The 26,013-nt window shown below is 40.2% G+C and overlaps 1 protein-coding gene across 1 annotated transcript in view; it reads left to right on the forward strand.

Annotated features, from left to right (window-relative positions):
* DNAJC3 (DnaJ heat shock protein family (Hsp40) member C3) overlaps positions 1–25,644 on the forward strand; it is a 61,055-nt gene extending 35,411 nt beyond the window's left edge. The window contains exons 5-12 of the mRNA XM_068984340.1: positions 2,004–2,156; positions 4,065–4,246; positions 4,697–4,816; positions 10,733–10,838; positions 10,923–11,043; positions 19,158–19,290; positions 20,125–20,273; positions 21,925–25,644. Coding sequence (XP_068840441.1) covers positions 2,004–2,156; positions 4,065–4,246; positions 4,697–4,816; positions 10,733–10,838; positions 10,923–11,043; positions 19,158–19,290; positions 20,125–20,273; positions 21,925–22,082 — 1,122 coding nt within the window. The 3' untranslated portion in view covers positions 22,083–25,644. The remainder of the gene's footprint in view (positions 1–2,003; positions 2,157–4,064; positions 4,247–4,696; positions 4,817–10,732; positions 10,839–10,922; positions 11,044–19,157; positions 19,291–20,124; positions 20,274–21,924) is intronic.
* The last annotated feature ends 369 nt before the right edge of the window (positions 25,645–26,013 follow it).

A 26,013-nucleotide genomic window follows, 5' to 3' on the forward strand; every position in this document is an offset into this window, starting at 1 on the left:
CCCCCACTCGCCTCCTTGTCCTGATGAGGCCCCGATGCAGCCTCGATGCCCTGAGCCCTCTCCTCTTGTCCCATCCCTACTGTCTGACCATGGAGTGAGGCTGAGTCCTCCACCCTCCCCCTTCCCCTCCCTCACCTGCCTCCGGGGACGATTGTGAGGAGGAGGACAGACTTTACAGTTTGGGAGAGAAGAGATGCAAATCCCATCCAGAAGAGGCAGTTATCTATAAGCATCTACCTTTACCCAGAGCAAAGTGACAGTGCACACCCGTTTAATACCCCTTCCAGCGAGGTTCATCGGAAGGATTCGACTACCCTGAGGATGGTAAAACAAAGACAAGCAGGCCACGGCCCAGAGCAGAGCGGCTTCCTTCAACTTGGACAATTTAGTCACGCAGGGAAAACCCACCCCAGAGGGAGCTGAGGTTACCAGTTTGTAGATAGTTATGAATATTTGGAGTCCTAGACATTCCTTCAAAAACTGAAGATTAAAATGACAGAAAAAAATATCTGAAGTATCCTCTCAGAAACAAAATGGAGAAATGCAGACCTTTTACCAAGAATTAATATTCTCAAGGTTTCTACAGTGTTCTGTCCTACCAGTTAGCTAGTGGAGGTGTTTTTTAAACATGAGTCCGCTAAAAGGGGAAATGGTGTGATTGGAGAATTGAAGGAGAGACATTTCTAGAAATAACCTACTGGCGTTTGCACCTCACCCAAAATGGGAGAAAACCCATTAATTACAATTTCCATCTTAGTAGAAACATTAGATTTCAGGAATTAAATATAACTGTAATCTCAAAAAAATTTTTAGAAAAATTAGTAGTTTCTTAATGTAGGCACTTTTTTTTTTTTTTTTTCCTGAGCCATTAGACTTAAGACTTTTCCATCTGGAGGAAGAAACTATTAAGAGTGACTATGCGGAGAAGGCAATGGCACCCCACTCCAGTACTCTTGCCTAGAAAATCCCATGGATGGAGGAGCCTGGTGGGCTGCAGTCCATGGGGTCGCTAAGAGTCAGACAAGACTGAGCGACGTCACTTTAAATTTTCATTTTCATGCATTGGATAAGGAAATGGCAACCCACTCCAGTGTTCCTGCCTGGAGAATCCCAGGGACGGGGGAGCCTGGTAGGCTGCCGTCTATGGGGTCGCACAGAGTCGGACACGACTGAAGCGACTTAGCAGCAGCAGCAGCAGTGCTAGAGGCCCAGCTGGGGGCGGGACTGAGCTGTAAGCAGACACGGGGATCTTACTGAGGTAGCAGAAGCTGTCTAAAACTGTGGTAATGGTTGCATGCTTCATAAGTTTGTTAAAAATCATAAAATTGCACATTCAAAGTGAGTGAATTTTATGGCATATAAAATATACCTTGGTGACGTTGTCTTAAAAAAAGAGGCAATATACAAAACTCTTAAAACCACTTCATAGGCCTTTTAATAAGCTGTTACTCTCTTTTTTTTCTCTGTAAAGTCTTCCTTATTGTGCCTCAACACCTCTGGCATCAAATCTTTTCTTATACCTCTAGAAAAGTGCCCTTCCTTTCAGTTTTCCTATGCATTTCAGTATTGTGTTGCAATTATTTTATACTTAAAAAGTAAATCCTTAAGAAACATAACTAGAAAGCAAAACACATGAAGCTCAAGTGTTTCTGCAGAGCCGTATGTCAGAGAGAGAGAGCGGTACATCCCCTCATTCTCTCCCTTTTCGTAGTCCTAAGTCCATTTTCGTCCTGGAAAGCTGTGCTGTCCCCGTCTTCTGACTCCAGCTCCACTGCCCGCTCTCGTGCATCACGTGGGTGGGAGTAAAGATGCCCTGGCTGCTGCTCCCCACGGTGATCAGCACCCGGGGCTAGTCGTGGGGGGAAGCCGGGTGTGCCCGTGTTTTCCTACTGATCCCCCAGTAAATGTGAATGTTTGGAAAGGTCAGATCATTGTGTATGATTGTTCGTCTCAAAAAAAAAAAAAAAAAAAGCCCTGTCTAGTTTAACTTCTTATTGTTACAGCTCAAGTCAAATCCCAGTGAAAATGAAGAAAGGGAAGCCCAGTCCCAGCTCATCAAATCTGATGAAATGCAGCGTTTGCGCTCACAAGCACTGGATGCCTTTGAGAGCTCAGATTTTACTGCTGCTATAACCTTCCTTGATAAGATTTTAGAGGTAAGTTTTTTTGCTCTTGCAGCCAACAAGCCTGACAGTTGCTGCATTTCCTATGAGGTATGTTTATATGCTTTGACATGTTCTATACCACAAAAATCCTAGGTAGCATAAAATCAGATCAACTCTGGGGTTTTCCACTCTTAATTGAAAGATGGCGTTTATACAGAACAGAAGTTGGGACTGAAATTTTCAGTAAAAATACTGAAGGAGTGATGGCGTGGGACTTCATATTTTTATACATTGCTTACTTTGCTAAGTTTGTTTGCTGTTGCATTTTTTTGTGGGGTGGGGCAAGAAAGCTCTAGAGGTTAGATAATGGGATAAAAGATAAAAGTTGGTTGCAGAAAAAGGAGAAATGATGTTTGGGAGGAAAGATGAGTGTTTAGAGTAAGAAGTTTTTAGGGAAGAAGGCAGTTGAAGAGTTGATAGGATTCAGAGGGTTCTATATACAGAAACTACATCTGCCTCAGCAAGGACTTAATGACAGAAGGTGAGAGGGTATCAGAAGGAAGTCTAATAGCATATTCAAATGGAAGCAATCTAACTCATATTTATCATTTTCACAATGCTTTGTACAGCCTCATTTTATCTTGGTGATAAACTCGTTATGTGTGTAGAATGGCCACTTTGATAGTTTTATAGAGGAAATCATGTGAAGTGAAATTTCCAGTGTAAATTCCAGTGGAATTCACAGTTTACTAGATTATTTTGTTAATGCTTTATTAAGAAAACATAAAGTTATGATTTTTACCTTCTAGTAATTATCCACCTTGACCTGGCTCATTGTCCATGGTGTTTAATTTATGTACAATGTTGATTTTGATATCTTCACGTGAAAAGTTGACGTGATTTTAAAACAGCTCTATGAAATATGTAAAGACACTTACACGGGTCTTATTGGTGGTGAGCTTTTGGATGTATATTTGGAAGAATAATGGTGGTTTACTAAACATTGTCAACTTTTTGATAAAATGGAAATGGAGATACTTCAGCCTTCTCACATTTTGTTCTCTCTTTTATTTTTGTGATATGAGGATTTAATTTCAAGGAGGTAACATTTTATAAGAGTTCATTTAATTTAGTTACTAGTAGAATAAAAATATTTTGTGAACTTAGAACCTAGATTATATTTTTTGAGACTAGAAATTAGAATTGTTGATTAAGTATAAAAATCCAATTAGAGCATATTCTCTTCAAAATAAAAAATGCTTCACTGGAAACCACTTTCTAATAATAAATGCCCTGTTTTCTTATTGTCAGTGTTTTAGAATTATATAATTGAAAGGGGTTTGGAAAAGGGCCTTGTTAGTGTGTATATATATACACACACACACTCCTTACACCACTGGAATATATTTAAGACATGTTTCGGGACTTCCCTGGCGGTCTAGTGGTTAAGAATCCACTCGCCAGTGCAGGGGACACAGGTTCAATCCCTGGTCTGGGAAGATACCACATGCCCTAGGACAACTAAGCAGTTGTGCCACAAACACTGAGTCTGAGCTCTAGAGTGCATGAGCTGCAGCAGCTGAAGCCTGCGCACCCTAAAGCCTGTGCTTCACAGCAAGAGAAGCCACTGCACGGAGAAGCCCTCTCAGCACAACTAGAGGGGAGCCTCTGCTCGCTGCAACTAGAGAAAACCTGCATGCAGCAACGAAGACCAGTGCAGACCCCCCTCCCTCCAACCACACAAAAAAAGAAGTCTTTGGAGAAATTACTTTATCACATCTCATTGTTTTTGTCACATTTAAATTGTATCAGACTTTTTAACACTGCTTACAATATAGAAGTCATCACATTAGTTGAGGATGTTCTATGTTGATAAATATGTAGATAAGATATGTGTGGGGCAGGTATGAATGCACGTAATTTACTGTCTCTTTAAGTCTAGTTCTTTTGTTTCTCAAGGTTTGTGTTTGGGATGCAGAACTTCGAGAACTTCGAGCTGAATGTTTTATAAAAGAAGGGGAACCTAGGAAAGCGATAAGTGACTTAAAAGCTTCATCAAAATTGAAAAATGATAATACTGAGGCATTTTATAAAATCAGCACGCTGTACTATGAACTAGGAGACCATGAACTGTCCCTCAGGTTAGTTCTAGTAACATACACATCTCAACATCTTTTTACTGTTTGCAGTAACAGAATACTCCCTTTTTTTTTTTAAAATTTTAACTTTAATAAAATTAGGGTTAGGGCTTTTTTACATATCTGTAATTTTGTGTTATTTCCAAGTTATTCTGCTTTTACATAGTCATTTTCATGACATACACTCAGTAAGGTAAATAGGAGAGCTATTACATTTGCAGAAGCAAAATAGAGTGTTTAATATATTATCTCTACTTGAGTCATTTTGAACTTGAATTAATTTCTGTGTGCGCCTAATACAATGCCATATGTAAAAGTGTATGATAAATTATTAAGTCAGTGTTATAGACAAAAAAAATACCTTTTGTTGTGATTTCTGTATTTAGTATGAAAAACCATTTATTAATTATTTTGACGTGGAGTATTATTTTCCTTCTTTAAATATGTGAACAGTGAAGTTCGTGAATGTCTTAAACTTGACCAGGATCATAAAAGGTGTTTTGCACACTATAAACAAGTAAAGAAACTTAATAAGCTGATTGAGTCAGCTGAAGAGCTCATCAAAGATGGCAGGTAAGGCTGTGCTTTGTGGAGGGCTCTACTTTCCCTCTGATGTCTGGTCATGGGCAGAAGAACTGAACTACTTACTTTTTCACTCCTGGAGGGTGGAGGATCTTATATGGCATTGGGGTTTAACAAAACTATCACACTCTTACACTTTTTTTTTTTTTTAATTTTATTTTTACTTTATTTTACTTTATAATACTGTATTGGTTTTGCCATACATTGACATGAATCCACCACGGGTGTACACGAGCTCCCAATCCTGAATCCCCCTCCCACCTCCCAGCCCATATCATCTGTCTGGATCATCCCCGTGCACCAGCCCCAAGCATCCTGTATCTTGTATCGAACATAGACTGGCGCTTCGTTTTTTACATGATATTATACATGTTTCAATGCCATTCTCCCAAATCATCATGCCCTTTCCCTCTCCCTCACAGTCCAAAAGTCCGTTCTATACATCTGTGTCTCTTTTGCTGTCTCACATACAGGGTCATCATTACCATCTTTCTAAATTCCATATATATGTGTTAGTATACTGTATTGGTGTTTTTCTTTCTGGCTTACTTCACTCTGTATAATTGGCTCCAGTTTCATCCATCTCATTAGAACTGATTCAAATGTATTCTTCTTAGTGGCTGAGTAATAATCCATTGTGTATATGTACCACAGCTTTCTTACCCATTCATCTGCTGATGGACATCTAGGTTGTTTCCATGTCCTGGCTATTATAAACAGTGCTGCAATGAACATTGGGGTGCATGTGTCTCTTTCGATTCTGGTTTCCTCGGTGTGTATGCCCAGCAGTGGGATTGCTGGGTCATAAGGCAGTTCTATTTGCAATTTTTTAAGGAATCTCCACACTGTTTTCCATAGTGGCTGTACTAGTTTGCATTCCCACCAACAGTGTAGGAGGGTTCGCTTTTCTCCACATCCTCTCCAGCATTTATTGCTTGTAGACTTTTGGATCGCAGCCATTCTGACTGGTGTGAAATGGTACCTCATTGTGGTCTTGATCACTTTCTAACACCACACACAAAAATAAACTCAAAATGGATTAAAGATCTAAACGTAAGCCCAGAAACTATAAAACTCCTAGAGGAGAACATAGGCAAAACACTCTCTGACATAAATCACAGCAGGATCCTCTCCGATCCCCCTCCCAGAACACTGGAAATAAAAGCAAAAATAAACAAATGGGATCTAATTAAAATTAAAAGCTTTTGGACAACAAAGGAAACTATAAGCAAGGTGAAAAGACAGCCTTCTGAATGGGAGAAAACAATAGCAAATGAAGCAACTGACAAACAACTAATCTCAAAAATATACAAGCAACTTATGCAGCTCAACTCCAGAAAAATAAACGACCCAATCAAAAAATGAGCCAAAGAACTAAATAGACATTTCTCCAAAGAAGACATACAGATGGCTAACAAACACATGAAAAGATGCTCAACATCTTACACTTTTTGAGTAGGGCAGAATACAGAAGATGGTAACTGCATAGTATTCTTTTCAGCAGATTTATTTATATTTTGCCAACTATTTATTGAATTTCTCCTATGTCAGGTACTGACCACATACTGGGCAGGGAGGGAGGTTGGAAATGAACATGACTCTAGTTTTTGGTCTTAACCTTATAGTTTAGTGTGGGAGATGGGCATATAGACTGAGTATTAACAGGGACTATAGTAATATATCTAGACTGATGGCGATGTATAGAGTATGCAGACATTTGCTCTCGGTATAGGATTCAGGGTTAATAGTTCTTTTCTTACAACATCTGAAAAATACTGTATAATTTCTTTCTGGCTTCTGTGGGTCCTGATGAGAAATCCATTGTCCTTCTAATTGTTTTTTTTTCCCTCCCAAAGATAAGGTGTCATTTTTCTTGGACTGGCATGGATTTCTTTGTATTTGTACTGTTTGGAGTATGCTTAGCTTCTTGGATATGTATGTTTATGTCTCTTGTCAAATTGGAAAGTTTCCAGCCATTATTTCTGGGAATCCCTTTTCAGCCCAGCCCTCTCTCTCTTTTCTGTCTAGAATGCGGACTGACATAAATATTTAGTTCAGTTCAATCTCTCAGTTGTGTCCGACTCTTTGCGACCCCATGAACCACCGCACGCCAGGCCTCCCTGTCCATCACCAACTCCTGGAGTTCACTCAAACCCATGTCCATCGAGTCGGTGATGCCATCCAGCCATCTCATCCTCTGTCGTCCCCTTCTTCTCTTGCCCTCAATCTTTCCCAGCATCAGAGTCTTTTCACATGAGTCAGCTCTTCGCATCAGGTGGCTAAAGTATTGGAGTTTCAGCTTCAACATCAGTCCTACCAATGAACACATAGGACTGATCTCCCTTAGGATGGACTGGTTGGGTCTCCTTGCAGTCCAAGGGACTCTCAAGAGTCTTCTACAATACCGCAGTTCAAAAGCATCAATTCTTCGGTGCTCAGCTTTCTTTATAGTCCAACTCTCACATCCATACATGACTACTGGAAAAACCATAGCCTTGACTAGACAGACCTTTGTTGGCAAAGTAATGTCTCTGCTTTTCAATATGCTGTCTAGGTTAGTCATAATTTTCCTTCCAAGGAATAAGTGTCTTTTAATTTCATGGCTGCAGTCACCATCTGCAGTGATTTTGGAGCCCAGAAAAATAAAATCTGACACTGTTTCCATTGTTTCCCCATCTATCTTACATGAAGTGATGGGACCGGATGCCATGATCTTCATTTGCTGAATGTTGAGCTTTAAGCCAACTTTTTCACTCTCCTCTTTCAGTTTCATCAAGAGGCTCTTTAGTTCTTCTTCACTTTCTGCCATAAGGGTGGTGTCATCTGCATATCTGAGGTTATTGATATTTCTCCCAGCAATCTTGATTCCACCCTGTGGTTCCTCCAGCCCAGCGTTTCTCATGATGTACTCTGCGTATGAATTAAATGAGCAGGGTGACAATATATAGCCTTGACGTACTCCTTTTCCTATTTGGAACCAGTCTGTTGTTCCATGTCCAGTTCTAACTGTTGTTTCTGACCTGCATACAGATTTCTCAAGAGGCAGGTCAGGTGGTCTGGTATTCCCATCTCTCTCAGAATTTTCCACAGTTTCTTGTGGTCCACACAGGCAAAGGCTTTGGCATAGTCAATAAAGCAGAAATAGATGTTTTTCTAGAACTCTCTTGCTTTTTGCATGATCCAGTGGATGTTGGCAATTTGATCTCTGGTTCCTCTGCCTTTTCTAAAACCAGCTTGAACATCAGGAAGTTCATGGTTCACGTATTGCTGAAGCCTGGCTTGGAGAATTTTGAGCATTCCTTTACTAGCGTGTGAGATGAGTGCAATTGTGCAGTAGTTTGAGCATTCTTTGGCATTGCCTTTCTTTGGGATTGGAATGAAAACTGACCTTTTCCAGTCCTGTGGCCACTGCTGAGTTTTCCAAATGTGCTGGCATATTGAGTTCAGCACTTTGACAGCATCATCTTTCAGGATTTGAAATAGCTCAACTGCAATTCCATCACCTCCACTAGCTTTGTTCGTAGTGATGCTTTCTAAGGCCCACTTGACTTCACATTCCAGGATCACACCATCATGATTATCTGGGTCATGAAGATCTTCTTTGTACAGTTTTTCTGTGTATTCTTGCCACCTCTTTTTAATATCTTCTGCTTCTGTTAGGTCCCTACCATTTCTGTCCTTTATTGAGCCCATCTTTGCATGAAGTGTTCCCTTGGTATTTCTACTTTTCTTGAAGAGATCTCTAGTCTTTCCTGATCTATTGTTTTCCTCCATTTCTTTGCATTGATTGGTGAGGAAGCTTTCTTCTCTCTCCTAGCTATTCTTTGGAACTCTGCATTCAAATGGGTATATCTTTCCTTTTCTCCTTTGCTTTTCACTTCCCTTCTTTTCACAGCTATTTGTAAGGCCTCCTTGGACAGCCATTTTGCTTTTTTGCATTTCTTTTTCTTTGGGATGGTCTTGATTCTTGTTTTGTGTACAAAGTCATGAACGTCCATACATTTGTTCATCAGGCACTCTCTATCAGATCTAGTCCCTTAAATCTTCTTCTCACTTTCACAAATATTAGATTTTTTTTTTTTTTTTTTGGTTTTAGCCCCACAGTCCCTGCAGCTCTATTCATTTTTGTTTTTCATTTTCTCTGTTGTTCAAGTTTAGTAATTTCTGTTGTTTGAATTCACTGACCCTTTCTCAGTCCTCTGCATTCTGCTTTTGAGCACATGCAGTGAGCTCTTTATTTCGGTTTTTATACTTTTCAGTTCTAAAAATTCTATCTGGAATCTTTATATCTTCTATTTCTTTGCTGAGACTTTCCATTTCTTTTCTGAGGCATTATATTTTTCCATTTGCTTTAAGCCTGCTTGTTAATTGCTTTTTTGTGTGTGTGTGGCTACTTTAAAATCTTTGTCATAATTCTAACATCTCTGTCCTCTTGGTGTTGTTTGGAGATCCTGTTTCTTGGTATGATGATTGGTTTTTAATTGAAATCTGGATATTTTCATTTTATAAGATTCTGGTTTTTGATTCTTCTGTTTTGGGTGGCTTTTTCTGACATTGTTTCTGCAAAGTGAGCATGAGGGGCTGGAGGGTGGGCACCACCTGGTTAACTGGAAGATGAATGTAGACGTTTCCCAGTTGGCCTTTGTTGCTACTCAAGCTGTGGGATTCTCCTGCTACTGCTTGGTGTAGGTGAGAGTTTGGGGGACTCAGTTCTGACCAGGAGTGAAAGGTCTGGCTCCCAACTTGATGTTCTCCAGTACCACCTTGGTTTGGATGTGGACACACCTCATTAGAGGCTCACCAGAGGTCTTGGCTCTCCAGTTGAGCTGCTGATGTTGGTGGGGGTTGGGGCCATAATTTTCTCATAGTCTTCTCATACTAAACAGTGTACTTGCAAGGTGTTGACACAGGCGTCCAGCTGGAGGGGTGAGGAAAGCGCCTCTGCTCCACCTTTCCAGAGGCTTTTTTTTTAAGTGAGGCACATTATTTTCTAATTGAACTCTTCTTCTGATGCAAAAATAGTTTATTATGATATTGTTTATGTAAAGTTAGATACTATTTGTAATTGAACTTTTAATTTCTAATATTAGTTTCATGTGTGGTTTTAAGAGAGAAAGTGAGGCCTCACACACTCTGTATAGTTTCCCCCCATCTTAGAAATCTACAAAACAGCATCCCAGCTAGGATTTTGACATTGATGGCTACCTTTTGCTTTAAGTGTTACCTTTAAACCTGTATTTTAATAAAGCAGCATTTAAATGTGAAGATTGTAGCACTTTTGGAATAATCTGCCACAGCAGCATGTAGATATATCTTACAGTTTGTTGTTACTGAGGAAGGTAACAATGCATAACATGACTAGTATTTTTCACCAGTTTAAAAAAATTCTAAAGTAGCTTTTATTGTTCTTAGAAAGTTAATAAAGTTGGGGGTTTCTTCTGCAAGATATTACCTTGTACTCAGTTATGAATATTGATATTTATTATATAAAATAACACGTAATGGGTTCTGTGATTTTATAAAATGTGTAGTAACCAAATGTGTAAAACCTGATATCAGTTTTCTGCAAGGTGCTTTGTGGCAGTCAGACTTTAACAAAGTGTTTTCCTCAGCTTCAAAATCAGGAACCGCTTTCTCTAAAGAATCCGTCATTTGATTTGATCAGTTAGTACTCATAAAGGGTGCTTTAATTTATCCATATACTTTTTCTGTGGCCACGGGTTTCAGCTCTTACTTGCAGAGAGAACCTTCATTACTACTGTAGATTATAAGGGAGAAGGAGTCTTTGAGGGCATGTGCTCATTCAGGTCAGTTGATGAAGCAACAGATAGTGATGAGTAGAGGGTCCTTTTCTTTAGCTCTGGGAATAGAATTCAGTTTACTCATCATGATTTGCTCATTTAATAGGTACACAGATGCAATCAGCAAATATGAATCTGTCATGAAAACAGAGCCAGGTGTTCATGAATACACAATTCGTTCAAAAGAAAGGATTTGCCACTGCTTTTCTAAGGTAAATTGCTGACTCATTTCCAGAATTGTAAAACTTGACATATGGAATAACAACCATAAGTTCTTTTCTCACGTTTACCTTTAGGATGAGAAGCCTGTTGAAGCTATTCGAGTATGTTCAGAAGTTTTACAGGTAGAACCTGACAATGTGAATGCTCTGAAAGACCGAGCAGAGGCCTATTTAATAGAAGAAATGTATGATGAAGGTAAATCTTTAAGGAATTTGATATGCAATACCTCAAAGTTGATATATGGGCAGTTAGTCTGTTTAACATCCTTTTGTTTAGAACAAGTTTACCTGGAGATGTTGGTGATTTTAGAAAAATGGCAGAGAACCTAAAAATCATTTTCTTAGTAAATCATACTTTCTTGGTGGAACATGAGAGCTGTACCATGTAAGGAAAGAGTTCTGCTGTTGAATCCAGTACAGAGGAATATAAAAATAAAAATTTTAGCTTGCTTTATTGTAGACAAGTTAGAAAAGATGAATAACAAACTAGAAAACTCAAGTTACAGATCTCATATCATGCAGAGGTAATCACTGCTCATTTTGGATTTATATCTTTCAGAGTTTTATCTATGCATATATATGCGTGTGTGTTTTGTGCCTATATACGTATTCTATGCATATACATGTTAGACATACATCAGACATATATGTGACATATATGCCTAAATATAAAATGACCCTCTGTGACCCCTAGAAAGTGTGTAAGTGTTAGTCACTCAGTTGTTCAGTTGTGTCCGAGTCTTTGTGCCTCCATGGCCTGTAGCCGCCAGGCTCCTCTGTCCATGGAATTCTCCAGGTAAGAATACTGCAGTGGGTTGCCATTCCCTTCTCCAGTAGATCTTCCCAATCCAGGGGTTGAACCTGGGTCTCCCGCATTGCAAGCTGTTAGTAAATGTCAGGACAGCTGCTTATCCAGCTTTGTTCAAGTAGCAGATAGAGTTTCCTGCTAGATGTTGTAAGCACCTTGAATAAAAGCAGTGCTCTGTTTTTGGAGGATAACCAAGGCCAATACAGTAGTCGTAGAGAATCCTTTCATATATATTGTTTTGTGACCTTTTCCATGTGACATTATACTAAGAACATCTAAATGAGATGATTTTAAAAGAAGGGAGCCTTATAGCCCTTAATGACAAGTTTTGGTTTCAAAACAAGTAAAGCATTTAAGATTGAAAACAGTAAGGGTATGTTTCTGGGGAAACTTGATTTGTGATACTCTGGTTTTTCCCCCTAATAATTGCTGCATATTTATTTAATGAAATGTGCAGTTATTCTAAGCATAGTAAGAATGCAAAAAGTGAAGGCAGTCAGTCATGTCCGACTCTTTGTGATCCCATGGACTGTAGTCTACCAGGCTCCTCAGTCTATGGAATTTTCCAGACAAGAGTATTGGAGTGGGTTGCCATTTCTTTCTCTAGGCGATCTTCCCAACCCAGGGATCGAACCCGGGTCTCCTGCACTGCAGACGCTTGACCGGTCCGAGCCACCAGGGAAGCCCAAGAATGCATTACAGCAATGACAAAACTGTACTAAGAAAGAGATAACTGACCTTATAATTAAGAAAGATTCGTGGTACTCATTTTTAAGGCAGATTGATCTTTTACTTTCTTCCTGCTTTCTTCAATTTAAAAAGAATCTTCTAAGTGGTTTCCTGGGAGTGATGACAACTCTAGTTACACTGTGGAACATTTTTATGGTATAGTCCTTGAGGTCTGATTGAGGCTTGAAATGTATGTGAACAAAACGACAAATTTTCAGATTCGTAAGAATGTGTCAGTAAGGCAAGTGATTTACACAGATGCCTTTAGCCTGCTTGCTCTTTTCACTCTTGGGCTCCCAGAAGGCTGTATTCTAGGAGTTTGCATTCCAGTTAGTTATTGGAATGCTTCATCAGTGTGTGATTTTCTTCCCTGTATGTAAACCCTTAGCTCTAAATGTGAAATTAATGAAGCTGCACAAGCTTTTAAGCTTAGCTGTTAAGAAAAATAAAACGTTCAATTTTGTAGGCTGCTACATATAAGTTGAAACATGCCTTTGTATCTCAAGTGTTAAACCCACTTATTTTTTAGAGAAATTTGACAGCTTGATTCCTGAAGAAAAAGATGTTTGATAATAATTTAATAGATCTATCTCTGAAGTCTTTTTCCTTATATGAAGGCTTTCTATATTCTGTTTGCTGGTTTTACCTAGTGGATGTGAAGTGATAACTAGTGGTTTTAACTTACATTTTCCTAATGATTAGTGATTGATGTTGAGTACCTTTTCATATGCTTGTTGGCCAGTTTTATACCTTTGGAGTAAACCATTTATTTTTGCAATGTGATTTCCATCAAGTAACTTAGCCTGTAATATTTTACTTTCCTTATATATACAGTAAGAATGCGAACAGTACATATTGCAATAGGACTGTTGTGACAGAGAAAGAACATGAGACGGTAGTTGAGGAGTCAGCAGACTTGAGCAAAGAGTAAAAAACTCCATTTCACTTAACCCTCTTTGAAACTCTCTGAGTTACAAGACAGGGAAAGAAGATGGTGCTCAGAAAGTGATGCTTAATGCAGTGCTTCTAGTAAATGGTTTCCACTGTGCTTATTTTTAGAGTAGTTGTTGGTAACTTGCATTGACTTTGCTATGTAAATGGTACTTAATGGGATAGCTTGCTTCTAGCTATGACCTGTGGTTGTTTAGTTGCTCAGCTGTGGCCTACTCTTTGTGACCCTATGAACTGTAGCCCACCAGGCTCCTCTGTCCATGGAATTGCCTAGGCAAGAATACTAGAGTGGGTTGCCATTTCCTTCTTCAGGGGATCTTCCTCCCAGGGATTGAAACTGCATCTCTTGAGTCTCCTTCTTGCCAGGCAGATTGTTTACAACTGCCTAGGTGTGACCTGTGATTGCTGCACTAACTCCATCCGACATGGTTATTACTTTAGTGTTACTAATAATATCTATAATTCTGAGAACAGGAGCCAGGTAACACTTTTTCTGGATGAAGGGCCAGCCTGGCCAAATTGTGGAAACGACATATTTTATGTTTGACATCCTCTGATGTCCTGTAACCAGATTCCTATGCTTTCTTGCCTATTCTTGAACTCTACCTAGTGACGCTAAGTCTGCCCTATTCCATGAAGGTGTTCTGTGTTAAAAGATCATACCTTCATTTTCTTAGAGTTATATAAAGTTGGTGTTTCTTCTTTAAGTTTAGGAGAATTCACCAGTGAAACCATCTTAGGTTCCAGAGTTTTCTTAGTATGAACATTTTTGATGATGAATTCAGTTTCTTTTATCAGTATAGGGTCTCTCATATTTTCTGTTTTCTCATTTTAGTTTTTGTAAGTTGTGTGCATCAGTGAATTCATCCATTTCACCTACATTGCTCCTTTTGGTTATATGATGTTTTTAATGCTTTCTTACTATTCTTTTAATGTCTGTAAGGTCTGAAGTGATCATTTGTTCTTCATTTCTAATAGTGACAATTTGTTTTTTTTCCCCTCTTGATCAGTGTAGTTTGGTCAAATTTGTTAGTCTTCTGAAGGAACCAACTTATGGATTGGTTAATGTTTTCTATGACTGTTGTCTATATTTCATTGATTTCTTTCTTTCCTTTGAATTCCTTTGGACTTATTTTTTGCTCTTCCTGCTTCTTAAGTTTAAACTGTCATTTATTTTAGGCCTCTTTTCTTTTTAAATATAAGTATTTAAAACTGCACATCTCACATTTTTTATTTTCATTGTCATTTGATTTGAAATGTATTCTAACTTTCCTTCTAACTACTTCTTTGATGCATGTATTATTTAGATATTTTGTCTAATTTTAAAATATTTCAGTTTCCTAAGCACCTATCAGTCAGTTCAGTCGCTCAGTTGTGCTTGACTCTTTCTGACCTCAAGCCTGCAAAATGCCAGGCGTCCCTGCCCATCACCAACTCCCAAAGCTTGCTCAAATTCATGTCCCATTGATGGCATCCAACCATGTCATCCTCTGTCATCCCCTTCTCCTCCTGCCTCCAATCTTTCCCAGCATCAGGGTCTTTCCAATGAATCAGTTCTGCGCATTAGGTAGCCAAAGTATTGGAGCTTCAGCTTCAGTATCAGTCCTTCCAATGAATATTCAGTACTTATTTCCTTTAGGATGGACTGGTTGGATCTCCTTGCTGTCCAAGGGACTCTCAAGAGTCTTCTCTAACACCACAGTTCAAGGCATCAATTCTTCAGCACTCAGCTTTCTTTATAGTCCAACTCTAACATCCTTACATGACTACTGGAAAAACCATAGCTTTGACTAGACAGACCTTTTGTCAGCAAAGTAATGTCTCTGCTTTTTAATATGCTGTCTAGGTTGGTCATAACTTTTCTTCCAAGGAACAAGTGTCTTTTAATTTCATGGCTGCAGTCACCATCTTCAGTGATTTTTGTAGCCCAAGAAAATGAAGTCTATCACTGTTTCCATTGTTTCCCCATCTATTTGCCATGAAGTGATGGGACCAGATGCCATGATCTTAGTTTTCTTAATGTTGAGTTTTAAGCCAGCTGTTTCACTCTCCTCTTTCACTTTCATCAAGAGGCTCTTTAGTTCTTCTTCACTTTCTGCCATAAAGGTGGTGTCATCTGCATATGTGAGGTTATTGCTGTTTCTTCTGACAATCTTAATTCCAGCTTCTCCTTCATCCAGCCCGGCATTTTGCATGACGTATTCTGCATATAAGTTAAATAAGCAGGATGACAATATACACCCTTATATTTCTATTTTAATTCTGTTGTGCTTAGAGAACATACTCGTGAATTCTTTCCTTTTAAGTTATTTAGGTGTATCTCCTTTTGAATTTATGTAGACTTGTTTTATAGCCCAGTGTAGGATCTATCTTGCTGAATATTCTGTGTGCACTTGAAAAATGTGTATTCTGCAATTTCTGGGTATAATGTTTCTGTTAGTTTTCCCATCAGTTGCTGAGAGGGAACTTTAATTACATGGTGTGGAAATTGCAAACTTTCCTATCTTCCCCTTTAATATTGTCCTTTTTTTCCTTTATGCAATTTGCTACACTGCTGTTAGCAGCCTGCACATTTATGACTGTTAAACTCTCCTGATGATAACTTCTCCCTGTCCTTCTATCAGTTCCAGAAGGGAGTACTGCAGTTTTCTTAGTAAAGGATGCAGATTGTTGCTCACTTCTGGGAGAGACCATACTCACAGGAAGTGAATTTTGCTGGCATTCTGGGCTCTTTCCCTTAGGGCTTTCTATTTGCTTCCTCCTCTTACCCTAGATTCATAGCTGATACTAGCTGATTTTAGCAGCCCTTGAACAGGCTCCTTGCATTGTTGTGCTGAAAATGGTGTGTGCCCTCCTGTCCCCCTCATTTCCCTTCCCCCTACCATCTACCTTGTTTTATATGATATCTGGGAGGTGCTCCTTGGGGCATATTATACTGGAGGTCACATACGCTCTTTAAAAAGACCCCTGAGGTCCCTGTTTTGAGAATAGACTCTAGGGAAGTAAGGGGCAGCTGGGAACCTTGTGAACACCTTATGAAGAAGCTGTTAGAGCTGTCAGGTGTATTAATGCGGGACTGCGTCACAGTGGCAAGTGTGGAAATGGTGAGAAATAGTGAAATCCTGGATATATTTTGAAGGAAAGCTGATTTGGAACTTAATACTGGGTTTATGGAGTGTGAGAAGGGAGCCATTTGCAGCTGTGTGTATTGTGCACATCTGTCTTTTGAATGCTTCTCTGTGTTGGGGAGCTCACACTGGCTCAAAGTGGGTAGGACCTATTTACAAACAGACTCCCTGTAGTGCTCGTCATCTTGCCCAGTTGCCAGAATAAGCAGGACTTGACACAGTTATCAGTGGAGCCCGTTGGTGTGGAACTGCATTTCTGGTGTTTATTCCAGGTCTGTTGTGGAGGCCTTTGGTGTTCGGGGGGCCGAACAGCCACGGCAGGGACCTTCCACATGCTGTCTGGCACTCTGCAGAGACTGGTTCTTGGACCTTGCTTGGGGTTAATGCCGCAGCCAGCTGCTTCATATACAGGCGGAGAGGCTGCCCAGCCATTACTTAACCCACCTCATGGAGTAACCTGATGATTGCCTAAGCGCTCCTCCTGCTTGCTAAATTCAGAATCCTTGGCCAAAGCGAACAGCTTTCAAAATCTTCTAAGGCCTCTTTCAGTGTGTATTTGGATTGCAGTTCTGTTAGGCTTACTTATTAATCTGATCCTAGTTGCCTTCTCTCTTCCAGCAATTTGTTACCATTTCTGCTCTGCTGTAGTTTTAGGACTGCCGTGTTTATATTATTTTTTATTTTTGGAGGGTAGAGGGCAGGAAATTCCTGTGCTTACTGTCTGCCTTCTTGATCTGGTGGTTTGCACTGCTCCTTAAGAACTGGGTGAGGGGCATGTGGAAGAAAAGAATTTGAGAAGGATGAGTTTTTAGGTTCAGAGGTTAGAAAATTAATTGGCTAATATATAACATACTGTTCTAAGAAATATAATTAAAAATGAGTTATCTAGTTTATGACCATGGGATGTTTACATCATCCATATTAAGTTTCTACTTAGTTACCTACCTGTAATCATGTGAATTTGAGGAAACAACCTATTTTTCCTGTACTGTGAAAAATGTATCTATCTTAACTGTTAATAAAATATAGGAGACAGAAGACTGTTTTGAGAAAGCTACTCTGAATATTTAAGAATGAAAACATGTTTTAAATGTAGTTTGCATAAGTAAAAAGTTGAGCATACTGAAACATTTTCCTCTTCTGTTAAATTCCAAGTACATTTCCCCACTAGGCTGTGTTATCAAGTGCTATGGGTATTACAGGTTAAACCTCACTGTTCTTTATAATGGCTTTGTGTCTATGCACTAAATTGGAAAGGTATTTTGTGATGTCACTGTTAGTTGGCTGTAATATTAATGTTTCATATTAATATTTAACATTAATGCTTTGAGGCAGGAATGAGGATGAAAGCTTGAAGTGCCCTCCCTCTTACTCCATGAGTGGAAGGTAGTATTGGTTATTTTTCTATGTAGTGCAGACTAAATTTGTCCATCTTGCTTGAATGTCTTTCTCATTTTAACCTGCCCCAGGGGCCTTTTTAAACCCCTTCCAGGATTAGCTGTTGCAAAGATGAATGCTCAGGCATGCTATCCAGAGAGATGTCTTTCCCATAGTGAAATGCATTTCCATAAAAAAATAGAATTTGAGCCCAAAGATCCATTTGATTTGTCTGTCCAGGGAGGAGAGTGAGAAAAACTTGTGTTGGTTTCTTCCCAAACCACCCCCAGATTTGGATCAGAAGGACACATGGGACTCAGCACATAGTTGTACTCAGGGCTGAGATTTATTTCAGCACAAGGATATAAACAAGATCAGCAAAGGGAAAAGGCACATGGGGTGAAATCCAGAGGAAACCAGGTGGGAGATTCGAGGTCTGAAATTGTGCAGGACAAGCCAAATTCCTCAGCATGTGTGAAGTGTGTCTACCAGGGAAGCTCCTTAGAGACCCAGGGCCTTTACTGGGGGCTGGCCAGCCCATACCAAAATGCCAGATGCCCAGAAGGTAAGATGGTTAGCCCAATCCACATTGTGTAGCTATGGCCAGCCATTCCTATCAGAGAATGTTGGGAACACTGCCCAAATCCAACTTGTCAGTCACCAGCCAAGGGCCACCCTCGCTCTCAGGGCCTTCTAAGGATAAGTCTGCTCTGTGTGACCTTAGATACTCAGATGCCTTATATTGTCTACATATTTAAAATAATCTGAAATAAGATGTAGTGTGAATTGGTGTCAGCCTTCCTATACCAGGACTGTATATGTATTTGTTCTGATTGGCACTTCAAAAAAAATCAGCTTTGTAATAGCTTGTGTTGAAACCTGCGGGTGAACTGGTCATTCTGCTTCCTGATGGTTCTCCTGGTCTCTTCTAAGCCTCTTAATCTTCTGAACCATAGCCCTGCAACGGAGCATGCAGATTGTCTTTGCTGCGTCTTATTTTCCTGTAACAGTCACTCCATTGCTTTGTGTAAGGGCTCATGTTAAGACAACACACAGCTGTGGGGAAGATAATGTGGGAGGGTGGCCAGGTAAACAAGCAGAGTGGTGTTTACTGAATGGGAGTGTAAGCTACCTAATGCAGCCTTAAAAGGATGCCTCATGTAGTTTTGAACCAAATGATGAAGGTGATACCACTTCTTAGGCTCTTAGTGATGGCGAAGGAAGGGGTTGGGATGGTGACTTGGTATCACATTTGCAGGGTAAATGTCACAAGTTACAATTCCTTCTAAGAGCATTATCTTCAACATATTTTGACAGCTATTCAGGATTATGAAACTGCTCAGGAACACAATGAGAATGATCAGCAGATTCGAGAAGGTCTGGAGAAAGCACAGAGGCTACTGAAACAGTCGCAGAGACGAGATTATTATAAAATCTTGGGAGTAAAAAGGTGAACTACTAACTTAAAATTTGCATTATTTTTAATCAATTATTTTAAAGCTAATTGTTGCTTTTTATTCCATGATTCACTTTCTTATGTAATGTAAGCTATAAATTAAACTCTAACAACCTTTAACATCACAAAGTTGTTTTTATATAGTACAGATAAATTTGTTTGATAGAGACTAGTCATGTAATGATAGAGAATTAGTAGTTGGTGACAAAGACAAGCCACTGGAGCATGAATAGATCCTGGGCCTAGATTTTTTAAGAAAGGTAAAGAGGCAGGAGCGAGCTTTTGTTGGGTGGGGAACAGACGGGAGAGGGGTTGAGGAAAACAAAACTTCTCTAGGCCTAAAGATAAAAATGGCACTTTCAGAATCAACTTTGAGGCACAGGGAGCATGTAATTTACTCAGTATGTGCATTTATATTAGATCCACCTATCTTTCAATCAAAAGTCTGAAACTTTGTTCTTTTTAAGTAAGCAAACCTAGAAGCAAATTAGACAGTGTGCTTCAAAGAGTCTGTTTTTTTTAATGCCAAGAACTGAATCATGGTAGTTTGGAAATTCAGAAAATTTCAAAATGCATCAAAGAAGTTTTTAAAAGGGAAAGTTGTAAAGAGGAGGACTACTTTATTTCTGGTGAGAGTCTAGCATTAGGGAACAAGCATTCAGGGAAGCCTGGCAGCTGTAGTTGTCAGGCAGGGCTCTGCGTCAGACTCTTAGTTGGGTATGTGGGTACTGTTCAGAAAACCAGTGGAATCTTCTGAGCTGTCTTTTAGCTCTTTGTGGCAGTGTGTTGGACACTTCTTAAATAATTATGAATTTTACCACCCTTCAGAAATGCCAAAAAGCAAGAAATCATTAAAGCATACCGAAAATTAGCACTGCAGTGGCACCCAGACAACTTCCAGAACGAAGAAGAAAAGAAAAAAGCTGAGAAAAAGTTCATTGACATAGCAGCTGCTAAAGAAGTCCTCTCCGATCCAGGTAGTGGTTGCTCTCATGTTTCTCTTCTCCTGAAGTGGCTGCGTCAGTGACTGGTGGCTGTTAGCTCTATTCCTCTGCCCGTCTAGAGGCAGAAGTGGACGGTGGAGTGCGTGCTGGTGGGGACCTGTGGGGGCGACCTCGGGAGCTGGTGACGGTCCCCAAAGTTCATTTCTGTGTCTGCCCCTGTCAGACTCTGGGTGTAGTGGAGACACCACCAAGCGTGGAGTTAGAAGGCCTGAGCATGACTCTTAAGGCTGAGTTAAGGTTCTGTTTAAGCAAGCTCCTAGAACTTTTTCTGAGCCTCAGGTTTTTTTCATCTGTGATATGAAAGTATAAGAGGAATACTCTTAGTTTCCTTCCAGAGTCACAGATCAGTGCTGATTTTCACACCGTACTTACAGGAGCTTGATTAGGAAATGGGCTGCCTGGTGGGCATGTGCAGTGGTGGGAGAGGGGCAAATATTCTTGCCTTCTGAGAGCGGCTACCCAGGAATCTTGCCCTGACTCAAGTCAGTCGATTACTGGTGGTTGATATTAACCACCAGTTGTTATTTCACCATAAGCTAAAATGACCTGGATAATAAGAGGGAAACAGTTAAGAACTGGGGTAATGTTGAACAATGCTTTGACACTTCTAGAGGGAATCTCATGTTAAGCTAATACTTACTGCTTTTTTGTGGCCATCCTTGTCAGTGGGAGCAGAAACCATGACTTTTGAGCTAGACAACTACAACAGAAGAGAAGGAAATCACATTTTAAGCCCATTTGACAGAGTTTTGAGTTACTACTTACTCTACGGAATTGAAGTTAAATGATGTTTATTCCCAAGTAACTTACAATCCAGTGAGGGCGACAGGACTGACTTAGTACAGTAGGTTACATACTGTTTGTTCTTTTATCTGCAGATACTGACGCCTATGAGTGGCTCTGTTCCCTCAGCTTGTGCAGTGCGGGTCAGGCAGCTATTTCAAGTTGGAGGGCCTCTGGATCTGAGTTCTAGGGGAGCAGGGGGCAGAATGGCATGATGGAGAAAAGAGCTGCATTCTTGCTTACTAAGAGTTCTTTTCTGTACTCTGTTCTTCCTGTCCTTATTTTAAGGATGAAATAGCTTTTTCTAATCTCTGCTGCCTACCGCATCCTTTCTGCCATTTGTCTGCAGTGGCCTCGGTCTCCCAGGACTGACAGGCACAGCAGCGGAGGTGGCTCCCAGATTGTACAATAAAACCTCCCTCCCTCAGGCCTGGGGAGCCTGCCTTCTGTTCAGACTTAACAGTGAGGCCCAGACACTTAATGCGTTGACGAGGCTGCGCCTAGCTGACTTCATGTTTGGGATTAGGACGGTGACAGGCTGTTCGATCAGAAAAGCACGTGTGACTTTGAGGTCTCATTCTCTGCAATTCCTCATCTCTTCCAGGGAAGAATTTCCTTGGGTGGCTTCTGAGAAGATTTCAGGTGTCTGAATTTTGGTGAATGCCCACTTTGAGCCCTGGCTGGTTTCTCTAGTCTGTTTCTGATGGGGATGGGGTGGCAGGTAGCCTGGATTTGAACATCAGGCGCAACTGTTCCAACAACTGGGGTGTGTAGCCCCCAGAACCAGCCCCTCCCCTGCCCCAGCAGCAGCTGGGTCTCACCTTGCTGGCTTCTTTTCCAGAAATGAGGAAGAAGTTTGATGACGGAGAAGACCCCCTGGACGCAGAGAGCCAACAAGGAGGTGGCGGCAACCCTTTCCACAGGAGCTGGAACTCATGGCAAGGGTTCAATCCCTTCAGCTCAGGCGGACCTTTTAGATTTAAATTCCACTTCAATTAAACCAGCTGTTTTTCTGCTCCTCTTCCTTCATTTTTTTAAAGAAGTTTTAAAACAAACAAACAAAAATAACCTTGTTCCAGGATCCTATTGAAAAAGAAAATTCCAATCTTTCAGTTTGTCCACGACCAAAGAGGTGTTCAGAATGGCAGTGTCTGTTCTTACCCATTGCAGACTTGAGGCTGACAGGGGTGAGGGCAGGGAGGCAGGCGGGCTTCCGTTTCTGGCAGAGCAGCCTGTGTCTGTGCTGTGACCGGATGGCAGCAGTCTGAGACGGGTGCACAGATCTTTTATCTTCTACATGGGAGCAGTGAGATTCTCTTCTTGTTGCATATGTGTCAGCGCCTGCGTGTGTGAGGAGGAGCCTGGGGTGTCAGCATTCTCCAAGAGGAATGAACATTCTGAGCTGTATGTTCTTAGGCACAACTTTGCTTCGACTCTGGTCTGTCCAGTCACCTGTCATTATGTTAAATTTCCACTTGCGTTCCCCTCTCTCTCTGAGCATGAACGTGGCTGTCATTGAAGGTGGGCAGAGCTGTTAGAGAACCTGCTACGAATGGCAGGAGCCAGGGTGAGGTCTGGGCTCAGGTTAAGCATGTATTTTTTTGTTGAGTACCTGGAGGAGAATACTGAAAACCATGGAAACAGAATTAACTGTAAACCCTACTGGCCCTTTTATTTAATATGAAATACAATGAACTAAAAATATGTAAAGTAAGTTCAGATAACATAGCAGTGGTATTTAAATAATATTGCTGTAGTGCAGAATTGACAACTGAAGTTGTGAGTCGTACAGCATTTCCTGTAACAGGATTGGCTTAGAATGCACAGTTGCTCAGTCAATGTAGACAGAATGCCATGCCTCCCACTTTTAGTAAGTTTAGCAGTTTCTCTTATGTCCTGGCCTACCTGGCCCATGGGTGCCCACGTGGGACTGCTTTGAGGTGGGTGTTAAGTAGCAGGCCTGCCCTTTTTCCAGACCTTGATGCCTCTGGAAGTTCTTCTGCCAGGAAAGAAACAGGTTTACAGATCTAGTCAGCTCTGGCTGTATGTCCACTGTCAAGATAGCATCTCTTCTTGGGATACTTTCTTACCTTTTAAGAAAAATGAACTATTCAGTCTTTATGTGCTGGATAATTTTTTCCTTAAAAGAAAAATAAGTGTTAATCTAGAACAGTAAATATTTATGGATAGGGATTCCATAAAATATTATGGAACTCTTGATGCTGCATTTAAAATCTAAGAATTATTTAGATAAAAATTATACCTTTATTCTAGAAAGGTTTTTGTTTTTTTTTTGCCTCAGAACACTTTGACAATTTAAGTAGGATGGGCCTAATATACTGACTGCTTTTTGGGAAATCAAGCATCTTCTGAGTTGTTGGGGCTGTCCTACCACTAATATCCACAGCAGCCAGCCAAGCACAAATAGTTTCCTTCTACAATCATTCTGAAACATATTTGGAAAAGAGTTTTTTAATCTGAGGGACAAAAACAACATAGTTGAGTTGGACAAAACACGTTAAGTGCTTTTTGCATCTATTTAGAAGTTTCTTTCTTACCAATAAACAAGATGGCATTTTGAAAACTAGCAAACAGCTTGCAGCTTTCCTTTTGTTTTAATGTTTCAAAATTCAAGCCAGTGTGAAAATAATTTCCAAAGGAAATTCATTTTTATTCTTTAATCTTATTACTTCATTAGTTAAATCAGCAACTTTCTTTCAATCCAGTTCTTTCATGTATGATGTCACTGTGAACTCTTTGAAATCTTGCAATTGCCTCTGCCTACTTTTACAAGGAAGAATTTTCACAAATCAGAACAAAGGAAATATCAAATCACCCACCTTCCATTTGGAGGAGAGGATGTAAAGTTGCCAGCAAGGAGGAGCCTGAAGGGGTCAGGATGGCTGGGGGTGGGCCATGTGGGCCACTGTGCTGGGCACCTGTCACTTGCTGACTGCCATCCTGCTACTGAGAGCGTTTGTTTTTTCTCCACCTGCGAGAACTATAAATCCCGTTCCTGAAGTCTTACCATGCATTGACTTGTCTTAAGGGAACTATGCAGAGTTGCTTGTTTTCAGTGAAGACAGAAGCAGGTATGGTGCCAGGTGCCAACGCCATGGAGAGAAATTCTCTGGATTCTGTTGCTTTTGCTCATGAGTGAGGAAAATAATGACTTTTCAGTTCCAGCCTTGAGGGTCATCAGTAGTCTTCTGGAATCTGCCTGACTGGGAAGATGGTCAGGCCCTCCTGCCCTCCACAGTGATAAAGAGTGCTGGGAGTGAGAAGGGATAGTTGTCTTGTCCTGGCGGCCTGATGCAGGAGCGTCACACTCTCCAGGCTCTGGTTTGGGGACCACAGGTGCCCAGTAACCTGTGCTGCTCTTTGTGGAAAAGCAAAATGAGAGGGGCGCCCGGCCTTGGCTGTTTCACATTCCCTTCCTTTTCAGTGAGCTCCAGAAGTGAAGTGTCACTGGTCAGTAAATGGGTATTTTTCCACAGCAACAAGTATTAAACACATCAGCCTATAAACATGAAAAAAAGCCTAAAAACAAAGTAAATTAATGTAATACCCATTTCTGAAAGTTTGTGCTTTTTTCCATGGATAAATGAAAACTGGAAAATGACTTCAACAGTTTACTAATGTGAATTGGATATAACAGCACTAATTTAAAAACGTTTTGCTCTTTAGGCAGTATTAAAAGTTCAAGTATCAGTATGAAAACAGAACTTTTGGGGACTCTGATAATTGAATGTCAAAACTACCCACTGCTTAAGAGAAAGAAGACTAATTATAACTGAGCATGGAGGGGGGAAAAGCTAACAATTTTAAGTTGGCATCATTTTCTATTCATGGTGGAAAAATGAAAGATTTCACCTTTAGAGCATGGAATTGGTCATAAATTGTGAAATTTACCATGAAAAAAGGCCACAAGATGCTTTGTTAAAAATGGCCCTTCAGTCAGGTCTCTGCCTCCTTAAAGGGACAGGGCACCTGTGACAGCCCTGTGCAGTTTTCATTGAGGACACGTGTGGTTAACTGAGAGAAATGCATGCCACTGTGCTGAATGTGGTTGACTTTTCTGTATTTATAAAGGAAAGAGGGTGGCAAATGCTGATTTATCAACAATTATTCTAAATCAGATCATTCCTTTTTTGTTAGTAGCAGAGTTTATTCTGTAGTTGCAAATGATGTTAATAGGTGGAGATAATTTGCTTTAATGGATGATCTCATTTGCTGAATGATTTAAGAGTAAAATTAGCCACTGCGTGGCTTCATGTATAGTAAACGGGTTTTGTTTCACACCCTCTGTATTTGAGCCTCTTACCTGCAGTGGAAAGCAGAGCAGAGAGGAGGTAAGAACTGGAGATGTCTGATGAGTTAAAATATTACTCCTGTTGTTAAGTCTGTAGTTGGTCTGAATGAGACAAAACTAAGTATAACTTAATCCATCTCAATTTAGTGTTTTAATAAATAAGACACCGGAAATTAATGGAAATGGGTCTCAGATGTCTACAAATATGGGTACTATTTTTATGCCCGTGTATTTTCACATTTAATAAAAATATTTATGGTCAAATGAGTACTTTTGGCCTTCAGTCTTTTGGAGGAGTCTATTTTCCAATTTTGCTTTATACATAGTCAGCAAGTGAGGTGACAAAGGCCTCTGGCTTGTCATGAGCCAAAGGAAGAGCTCAAAAAGTGAAATGATTAAAATCTAGGACAGCAAGGCCTTAATGAGTGAGCAGTTCTTTATATTCAGTACCATTAAAATCTAACTCTTAGGCTGGCTTTGAGGACCTTCCCTTTCATACCATAACATGTACGTTTCTGTTAAAGTTCTGAAAGGGGGTGGGGTGGACACTGCTGCTTATCTCAAATTTCTAGCTGCAAACAAAAGTAGCTTTCTTCATATATACCACCTGTTGCAAAA

The sequence above is a fragment of the Capricornis sumatraensis genome, chromosome 12, assembly GCF_032405125.1.
Source record: "Capricornis sumatraensis isolate serow.1 chromosome 12, serow.2, whole genome shotgun sequence".
Classification (NCBI taxonomy): Eukaryota; Metazoa; Chordata; class Mammalia; order Artiodactyla; family Bovidae; genus Capricornis; species Capricornis sumatraensis.